The sequence below is a fragment of the Mus pahari genome, chromosome 5 (genome assembly GCF_900095145.1).
Source record: "Mus pahari chromosome 5, PAHARI_EIJ_v1.1, whole genome shotgun sequence".
Classification (NCBI taxonomy): Eukaryota; Metazoa; Chordata; class Mammalia; order Rodentia; family Muridae; genus Mus; species Mus pahari.
Window position 1 is genome coordinate 49,654,002 of NC_034594.1, and position 10,806 is coordinate 49,664,807.

Consider the following 10,806-nt stretch of genomic DNA (forward strand, 5'->3'; position numbering starts at 1 on the left):
TTCTCCTAAAAACAGAGCTGATAGTTGTCTTATCACCTCCTTCTGCAAACCATAGTGCTGCCAACTTTTTATCTTCTGGGACAATGCATCAAAGAATCCTCTTCTTTAAGACCACTTAAAAGTATAGACCCTGTCCACTCACAAAGAGAACCTACAGAACAGGCAGGGTAGGCTGCCAGTGTGCGCATGCTCAGGGAGTGCCCTCCCTACATCCCTGCTGGGGTTGCTTCTGTATCAAGAAAAAGCTCTTCTCACTCCCACTTCCTTATTTCCTGCTACAGGGTTTGTGTCAGATATGGTAAAAATGTTATAAATCAAGCATTCTCCAACTTTTGCCTACCCACCAATCTAGAGGCTGTATAAAAAATTAAAGGTGGGTGAGATCAGGGCCAGCCTAGCTAACTTAGCAAGTCTGTCGCAAAGTTGGATATAGTGCTGTAGTAGGTAACTGCCTAGCATGCACAAGATCCTGACTTCCATACCTGATACCACAAATAAAAGGGAGGAAAGGAGAGAGAGGAAGGAAGGGAGGGAGGGAGGGAAGGAATGGGGGGAGGGACTAAAGCCTTCATGGACTTATTTTAGTAATTTCCAGAAAGATTTACCAAAACCAGATTGCTTGTAATCTAATGAGTTAACATTTGTCAGTGTTCTAAACTAGCAAGACATTCTAAGAAACAGTGACGCTAAAATAAGTTACAGAAAATAGGTGTGCATAAGCGCACAGTAGGCAGACAGCAAATGTGCACAGTGAGAGCACTGATTTTACCACTAACATTCAGTGCTTCGAATCATGATTTTCTAATGTATACACAAGATTATTTTTAAATAAACACAATGGAAAGCCAAGAAAACACAAGAAACTAGAATACAACATAAGAAAAGGATAACTCCAGACAGAGCTTTTCGCCTACACTGGCACATTTACATAAATGCTCTATTATCATTATAAAAAGGGCAGAATAAATCATATGATGATATTGTTTACTAAAGGATGCTAAATTAGTAATCCACCACGTAGATTTAACAAGTAGTTTGATGCTATCTCACTTATTAATCTTCAACAGATGTTGATAAAGCTGAAAGACATGATCAATCAAAAAAACACAGGCCACATGTAAAATAAGTTCCTAGTGTGGAACCTGTGCCTCACACATAGGTGATGAAGACACTAACACTTGAGTTATAGCCCCCACCCTTAAAAGATAACAACAAAAAAAAATCTTAAAAGCAGTTTAGGCATCTAAATGAATTCCTAATCTACTATCAATTGTTTTATTTTGCAATTCAAAGAGGGAAGAAATAAGAATAGTTGGACCTATCCATAAAAACATGAATGATCAGACATATCACAACGGCCGTTGTTCTCAAAAATCACGCACGTTCAACTTAAAATGTTCACCTGGTATGACATTCAACTGTCAAGAGGAAGCAATTCAAAGGCCATGATACAGCTGATAAGCCAGGTGGAAGGAGCCATCCAGACTTTGCCCTGCCGAACCCTCTCTGGGTGACAGTGAAACAGATCTTCATAGATGATGTACTGTGTACAGAAGCGCTGATCAGACTCAGGCTTGGCATGATATGCAACTGTGTTGATGGTCTGAGTCACATCACTGTCTGGCTTGGGCTTTCGACTAAGGACTTTGCCTCCTGCTGCAGCAATGAGCTTAAGGAGGTCATCCCTTGGATGATGCTTGAAGTTTCCCCCCAAAAAGAAGTAGCATCCATCAAACAGCTTTGGCAACTGAAATAACAAGAAAATAATTGTTAAAAGAAGATCAAAATATTTTTAAAACACTGTCTATGAATGAAGGACATAAAAACAATAGTCATGTGTCAGAAAGAAGCTTCCTAATGAGGAGCTGGCATAAACTGTACTTCAATCAAACTAACCGGATCAGGAAGCATACTTAGGAAAATAAAACTTTCTTATTTATGATTTTTTTTTCATTTAAAATTTATCCGCTGTCTGATTCCTTTTTACTCTCTTAAAATTTCAGCATGAAACAAACAAGCAATCTGTTGTCAGGCATAACAGTATACAACTATATTCCTATACTGCAAGTTCCAGGTGAGACCGTATTATACAGTGAGTTACTGTCCAAAAAACAAAACAAACAAACAAACAAAAAACCCATCTTCATCCAATTCCCTCCATTGAGATGCTTGTGTACACGGGTAGGACTTATCTCCCAAATTTCAAGATATCTAGAGTAAGCATCAGAGACAGCAGGCTGGATTTAAACTGTAAGAGTATCATTTCCCCACATACAGCTCAGTTATGTTCATCTACATTGAGGTCTCTACATGTTACCTGAGGCGGTTTGAATATGCTTGGCCAAGGGAATGGCATTATTAGGAGGAGTGGCCTTGTTGAAGGAAATGTGTCACTCTAGGGGTGAACTCTGAGACCCTCCTCCTAGTTGCCTAGAAGAGCCAGTCTTCTGTCTGCCTTCAGACCAAGATATAGAACTCTCACCTCCTCCAGCACCATGCCTGTCTAGATACTGTCATGCTCCCTGCCCTGATGATAATGAACTGACCCTCGGAGCCTGTATGCGAGCCCCAATTAAATGTTGCCTTTTTAAGAGTTGCCTTGGTCATGGTATCTCTTCACAGCAATGGAAACCCTAACTAAGACAATACCTAAGGTCCCATAGACAGCCATAGTAGGAGTGTGGCCTTAAGGTTCCAGAGATGCATTGTCAGTATGCAACAGATAATGAAGTCATGGCTAAAGATCCAATTAGAAAATGTCTTTGTCATTTCTACTATAGTTACATATATCAACAGAATAATGGAATATTGTCCATTAAAGCTGCAGTATGTGGCAATAAAGACATATGGTAACTAAATCTGAGCAGCAGCTGTAAGTTTTCTTTCAAGCTACTTCCTGTATCCAAGATTTACCTCAGATTCTGAAAGCTTTATGGGAATGTTCAAGATGTCAAAAATCCATTAACAGTGTGAAATTATTACCTTCTGGATTTTACTGCGCACTGTGATCATCTTTCAGAATCAAGTGCTTGAAATAAGCACAATTAAAATTTTAATCAGTCACCTGAACTGGATGAAAGGGCAAAGTTTTCCCGATGATGATAATGACACGAAGTCATAAGAACAAGCAAGTAGTATGTAAAAGGAAAATACCAGCTGCTCTCTGTTGAGCCTGCTCCTCTGTGGACCTCCAGGAACTTCATACTTCTCTTCCTGCTCACGTACTTTGCTGTCCAAACAGGCTTTCACCCCTGACAAAAAATAAGGTAGAATCAAATAAGTAGCACATGAGCATATGTGAAGCCTGTCTAATTAGTCTCTTCTTTATGGCTGGCCTACATATTCTGAAATCTTCCAACCCCAATTATACTAAATGAAAATACAATAAAGGGAGGGCTGGAAAGACAGCTCAGCAGGTGAACGTATGCCTTTAAGCATAGGGAGGTGAGTTGGATTCCCAGTGGGTATGGCAGCTTGTACCTGTGCTAGAGTTTGGAGAGCAAGCAGATCCCCCAGAGATCAGTGGCTAACTAGTCTAGTCAAAATGATAGCTTCTAGGAGAAAACCCATCTCAAACAAATACAGTGGAGGATGATATAGGAAGAGACCCCAAGTCAGCCTCTGGCATCAATGCATGAACACACAAGTCACTGCACCTACACACATAGTGATATCACACAAACACACACCCCATATCCCACATAGAAAGACAGAAAGAGAATATGAGAAAGTTAGCTTTCTATACTTAAAATAAATGGAAGAAAGCCTTACTTCCTATGGAAGATTTTAAGCAATTAGTATGCTCATTCCAGTCTGAACTGAGTATTTAACAAATGTTGGCTCATTTTGGCAGTTACATGTATGGTTAGTCTGTTAAAAGTCCAATGATCCAATGTTAGGAGAGTGCTTCTACCTACAGCACCTCCCTCAGCCAACCACACAATAGGACCTTCAGCAGGACCTGCGAAAATAAATACTGAGCAGAGCCCACGAGCTGCCTGGGAGCTGACACCACTCCTGTAGAGGAGTTGGCTTATTCCCGGGAGAAAGAATCCTTCTGATGGACTGCACCGGAGTGTTTATAGTTTAAGCTTAAAAAGAATGAGCTATTGCTGTCTAGTGAATAGGAAATCCCTAAGCAGGGACATCAGCAGTCACCCATCAATGCCTGGCTGTATTCTAGAAAGACTATGCCTAATACTAATAACAGAGGAGAATAGGACCTAAGCAGCAACATCCTACTAGTGGAAGAGGAGGCGGAGGTGGTGGTGGTGGTGGTATGTTTGAGAGAGAGAGAGAGAGAGAGAGAGAGAGAGAGAGAGAGAGAGAGAGAGAGACTGCTAGGTTTAATGCACACAACTAAGTTTGAGATGTGAAGTCAAATGACTTAGTGCTTTAGTAAAACTTCATAAATTTATAAGGTTAGCTCTGTTGCCTATGAAAGGAAAAAAAGAATTAGGAATACCACCCATCTCACCATACTAGCCATGGTTTTTATGCATAAACTGTAAAAAGTGAGGTAACCTAGACCCATAAAGACAAATGCCATAGATCCTCTTGTCAACAGTTCCTAGCCTCAGCTCCTCAGATTCAATACACAACATGAGTAACCACTGACATGAGGAATGCATAGACCTTAGATGGGGGGTGGGGTTGGTAGAAAAGAAAAGGATATAAGTGATATGTAGTGGGAATTGCAGTAATGGGGAGGGGGTTCCCACGGGGAGGAGGGAGGATAGTCAATGCAGATGGAGGAGTAGAGGTGGGAAACAAATAATGCCAAGACTTCTTGATAAAGCCTTAAGGAATCATATTACTTTATATTTACCTAAAATTATATATATACACACACACACACACACACACACACACACACACACACATACGTGTGTGTGTGTGTGTACATATATACTTTTGTTCGTGCATACATAAGGAGGTTAAGCCACTTGGGCTGATAATACTCCCCCTGAAAAACCACAGACTAACCAAACCCCCAATGCTAGACACCAAGCTCCTTTTGAGGAATATCAGGGTAGTCCAAGTGACTTCCAAAGCAATATATTAATATCAAAGCTGAATTTGACCTGAAAGTGTCTTTCCTTCAAAATAGGTTTTATGGTTCCAGAAATACTATGCAAGTTGCCAAAAGATGTAAGCAATTAAACTACCCAGCTACAACACATATGAGCCATGACAACTACTAGCATATGTTACCAGGCAACATATGAATAAAGGTGTCAATCAACAGCTGGGTAGTTGGACTTAAGGCCCACTCATCAGGAGGGAAACTATACTCCGAATTGGAAACCTAGCCAGCTTTCTGGGGCTAGTGAGGTCATGGGCCTGAACTTAATAATGAATCTTCTACTCCGGCTTTGCTCAGCCAAAATGATTCCTTAACTATATTCCAAATCTGATCCTTACACCCACAGATAAGCTCAACAAGGCCCCCCTTTACAGCAAATGAGGACAGGACCATCCCAGAAAACCACAGCAGAGATCAGGATACCGTGGTGAGCCCACGGCTACATCTACATCACAGCTTCTGCATCTTATGCGTCAGGGAAACCACAGAAGGGGCAGAAGACTCTAAGACCCAGGATCTCGTGCCGGGCGTGGTGGCGCACGCCTTTAATCCCAGCACTCGGGAGGCAGAGGCAGGAGGATTTCTGAGTTCAAGGCCAGCCCGGTCTACAGAGTGAGTCCAGGACAGCCAAGGCTACAGAGAGAAACCCTGTCTCGAAAAACCAAATTAAAAAAAAAAAAAAAAAAAAAAAAAGACCCAGGATCCCAGGAAGTATGCTGTTTCTTGTAGACAGTGGACAGGAGCCATAGTACTACAATGGACATGTGAATGTGGAAGAGGAAAAGCCGTGAGGTCTCACCCTAAACAAAGAATTACAGGCAATTATAGCCTACTGGGAGAAGAATCAGTATCTCCTGGGGATACGCTTCCTAATGGGTTGATCAGCCTTGAAACCACACATACACAAACAACAAAAACTGACTTGGCAGGTTCTATTTATATCTCCTTGTGCATACAGATTATTTATGTGTGTATTCAACAAATATAAAAGCAAATAAAATTATCAATTGAGAGTGGGAGACATTGAAGGGGTTTGGAGGAAGGTGCTTAAGAGGGGCTAAAGGAAGAAAAGAGGAGAACCGATATAATTATATTTTGAGTAAAGGCATTATAAATAAACTTGAAACTAAAGGGTCTATCAGAAAATTGAAAAAAAAATCTCAAAATGGATCTTATAATACACTGTTTTCACTATATTATAAGTATATTTCAGCAAACTCTCCAGACCATTTTCTATTTACCTTGGAGATTACTTCACTCAAAGATGTGAGTTTTACCACTGAGAAAACAACAGAAAAGTATGAACAATTTAAAAACAAAAGCCAAACAAACAACCACTGACTAAAGCTTATCCCGAAGAAAATTTTATCTATACCAAATATACTGAGAATTAAACAGATATGCTAGAAATATATGAACATCCTAATAGGGGCAATGCCAGTAATTAGATGCCACTGAATGACGACGCCTCAGTCTGCAACTCTGCAGAGGGCCATAAGAGGCTCATTTCTGAGCAGAACTGGCCCAGAACCAAGTGTCAATCTGCCACCAGCACTACAACTGTCCCATATTGTGATTAAAACAAACAGAATCATGTGAGGGTGAGATGAGAAAAGCCATGTTGACAGAACAGAGGTGACATTAAGACAATCCGGACTTTCCAAGAGTGAGTGACAGCCCACTTCGGCATGGCCTAGACTTCGAGGCACCCATCGTTAAGCTTCTTCTCTATTACCCGAAACTAGAAAAATGATAAAACATCCATGAGTCAACCTGAAAGCATGGAGGAAGGGACAGAAACTGAAGATCCTGACATCTTTAACAGAAAACAAAATAAACATGGTTTGAGCTCTGGTATGGCAAGCTCATTGCTAAATAAGGAAAGCAGGTGCTGCCTACTTGCTCACATCCTTCCTCCACAGAGTCGTTGCAGCTGTATTGTAAGCACAATTTACAAACTGTTACTCATGGCTCTGTAGAAAATACGTTTTAAAGTTCTGGTTGCAAAAACTAATCTTCAATTTTCATTAAATTTGGAAGGCTTTAACAGAGTGCTCAACTAAAGTGAATCTAATGCTACAGCATTCTCTTCCTCTGTCAATAAATAATAAAGCCACTTCAGAGGTTCATTTGAAATCTTCCTCATGCCAAAGGCATGAAGGATGGCAGTCCTATGGATGGATGGATGAGCTCCAGCCAAGGCACTCATAGCCACTCACAGCAGCAGAGAGGGCAGGTCTCCTCCTGCTCAGCAGGTTTTAGAGCCCAGGAGGACTTGCATTTCTATTAGAAAGAGTTGTAGGGCTCAGGTCAAGGATGCAGTCAGACACAAGCACAGCCATGCCCTTGACATTCACCTCTTCCTCTCGCCCACTCTAATTGCAAACCTTCAGAAGAACAGGTTGGATCTGATTGACAGAGGTAATTTAAGAAAAAAACATTTCCATTACATTTCACATTTAGTTTAGATATACTAAAAGCAAAAATAATTGGACTTTTTAGTAAAAATATTTGAATGCATACTTATTTCTAAAACACAATTCTACCTTCATTTTTTAAAAATTGCTGTTGATATATTCTAGAAGTATTAGTGGTTTTGCTATGGTAGAGAAGTGAGATGCAAAATTTATAGTATGGTAGGAAATTATGCACAGCTAGAGTTTTAATTCTTTCATCTGATGAAATATTAAATATTGAGAAGAAAACTAGAATAACATTAAGGAAATATAAAAAAGTTGAAGTGTTTATTGTTATTTCCTTGGGTACAGAGGAATTGACTATGAATAGAAGCATACTGTTTTATTCCTAACACCTGTAAATCTTTCTCAAAACATCTCTCTCATTCATTTTCATTAGTGGAAAGCCATTACACTAACATTATTTTATGAAATCTATGGATGCTGTGTAATCTAATAATTCATCCCAGGAGCAGGATGCACTGTTATAATAATCCAAATGCATAAACATTGTCTAATACTCTGAAAACATTAATTTCCCACTATTTAAATAATAAAATACTAATGAGCACAGAGCCTAACCAAAGAACTTTAAAAGGAATGTATTTCTTACGGAGATAAACCATATACTAATGGTTTCTGATGAAATTACAGGGGAAAAGACAAAACACTTCCAAGTACAATTTATTGCATTGTTTGCATTTTAATAGCATTTGTAACTTTTTTATCCAATTTTGTATTAGATATTTTCTTTCTTTACATTTCAAATGCTGTCCCAAAAGTCCCCTATACCCCACCCACCCTGCTCCCCTACCCACTCACTCCCACTTCTTGGCCCTGGCGTTCCCCTGTACTTGGGTATATAAAATTTGCAAGACCAAGGGGCCTCTCTTCCCAATGATATCCGACTAGGCCATCTTCTGCTATGTATGCAGCTAGAGACACAAGCTCTGGGGGTACTGGTTAGTTCATATTGTTGTTCCACCTATAGGGTTGCAGACCCCTTTCAGTTCCTTGGGTACTTTCTCTAGCTCCTCCATTGGGGGCCCTGTGTTCCATCCTATAGATGACTGTGAGCATCCACTTCTGCATTTGCCAAACACTGGCATAGCCTCACACGAAACAGCTATATCAGGGTCCTTTCAGCAAAATCTCGCTGGCATGTGCAATAGTGTCTGCGTTTGGTGGCTGATTATGGGATGGATCCTTGGGTGGGGTAGTCTCTGGATGGTCCATCCTTTTGTCTGAGCTCCAAACTTTGTAACTCCTTCCATGGGTATTTTGTTCCCTATTCTGAGGAGGAATGAACTATGCACTCACTGATAAGTGGATATTAGCCCAGAAACATAGAATACCCAAGATACAATTTGCAAAACACAAGAAAACCAAGGTACTTCATTCCTCCTTAGAATAGGGAACAAAACACCCATGGAAGGAGTTTGTAACTGTTTTAATCATTCTTACTTACTCGGTGGGTGTGAGGTGAGTGAGGAGCTGGTTCTTTCCTACCACAGGGGGCACAGGGATCAAACTCATTAGACTTGACAGCTGCTTGGCCAATCCTGATGTCCTGTTTCTCTAGTTCTAACAACCAACAATTCTGCTACTGCTCCAAGGAAAAGCCCTAACAATCTTAGGGACTGCGGCTACTATGTGTGTTTTATTGTGTGTACCAATCAATCCCTGTACTGAACAAGACTGGTTTGGTAGACACTCCTTACCTGCAGTAGTCACTGTCTAGAAAGAAGCTGCAAACACTGAATACAGTGACTGGAAATGCACTGCTGTGCTCCTAGAACACTCTGGTCCCAACATTTTTGTAAACTGATGAAGACTTCTTGTTCTGGGTGTGTTTAAAAAATCACCATAGTTCTTCCACAGTAGCATTCATTAGCATTGGAACTACATTAAAATTTGGGCCTGAATAAGGTTCCCCCTCCAATCACTACGGGGCTACTTTAAGTGTGGACTCAACAACACAATCACATGTGAGATGCATGCTCTTCACACTCAGAGCTGCTTACAATGTCCATCTGAGTGGAGAAGGCACAGAATCACAAGCTTGCTATCAGCTGGGAGCATGTTCCTTAGCACCCCAAACCCTAAGGTACCACACATGTCTACAAAGGCTTTTACGTACTGACTTGAGGATTTACAAAATTTTAGCATGTAGAGCAAATTCAAAAATGTAAAATCCACAAACAATAGGATTTACTGTGTATTCTTTCCATTTCGGAAGGAGAAATAAAGCACAAAGTACTTAGCTGGTTCCAAGCCATTTAGCTGGTGTGGCAGAATGGGAATCTGAACCTAAGTCTGCTCAGCTTTCTAAGCCGATGCATTTTACATACAAAAATTTATATTTTTTTGGTATGCAAGCTAAACTTTGGACTCTAAAAGGAGTGATTGTGAATATTTCAAATGATTTTAAGCTGCTTTTAGTATTCCAAGATGTTGCATATTATAAAAAAGGAAAATGCTAGCAACTGAATACCCCATTTCTCCCAAAGCTGAGTGCTGTCAATATAATGTTTCCCTTCATTTAGGATTGTTAATGTTTATTCAAATTCAATGCCAAGGGACTAGAGAGCTGCTTCAGAGGCTTAGAGACCTTGCTCTTAATGCAGAGGGTTTAGATTCCACACCTATATCAGGCAGCTCACAACTGCCTGTAGCTGTACATCTGGTGGATCCAACATCCTCTTCTGGCTTCTGTGGGCACCTGAACATACATGTTCTTATGTGCACATAAATAAAACTCAGTTAAGAAACTTCCCATGATTCCTTACTTGTATAATTATTAATTTATTAGGTTTGCCTGTGTTTTGATGTTCAATAACCTTTTGCCTAGTTTTTAAGATTGTATCATTTGAGTTTGCTGAGCTGAAGTTCTGAATCTTATTGTTCTAATTTATAAATTATTGTTTGGCATGCAATGAAGTATTTTAAATAGCATTATTTTAAATAACTGTTGGTTAAAATGCTATCTAATGTAGTTAATATTAATATATTAACTTTGGCCAGGTATGATAGCTCACATCTGAAATTTCAACACTGGGAGGCTGAGGCAGGAGGACCTGCAGTAGTTTGAGGCCACAGTAAGTACAGCCTCAGCTAAAGAGTGAGACTATGCCGGGCATGGTGGCGCACGCCTTTAATTCCAGAACTCGGGAGGCAGAGGCAGGCGGATTTCTGAGTTCAAGGCCAGCCTGGTCTACAGAGTGAGTTCCAGGACAGCCAGGGCTATACAGAGAAACCCTGTCT

At 40.3% G+C, this 10,806-nt stretch overlaps 1 protein-coding gene across 1 annotated transcript in view; it reads right to left on the reverse strand.

Annotated features, from left to right (window-relative positions):
• Positions 1-1,178: 1,178 nt before the first annotated feature.
• Bard1 (BRCA1 associated RING domain 1) overlaps positions 1,179-10,806 on the reverse strand; it is a 71,406-nt gene continuing 61,778 nt past the window's right edge. Inside the window, exons 10-11 of the mRNA XM_021198732.2 lie at positions 3,154-3,251; positions 1,179-1,747 (exon numbers count right to left, since the gene is read on the reverse strand). Coding sequence (XP_021054391.1) covers positions 1,415-1,747; positions 3,154-3,251 — 431 coding nt within the window. The 3' untranslated portion in view covers positions 1,179-1,414. The remainder of the gene's footprint in view (positions 1,748-3,153; positions 3,252-10,806) is intronic.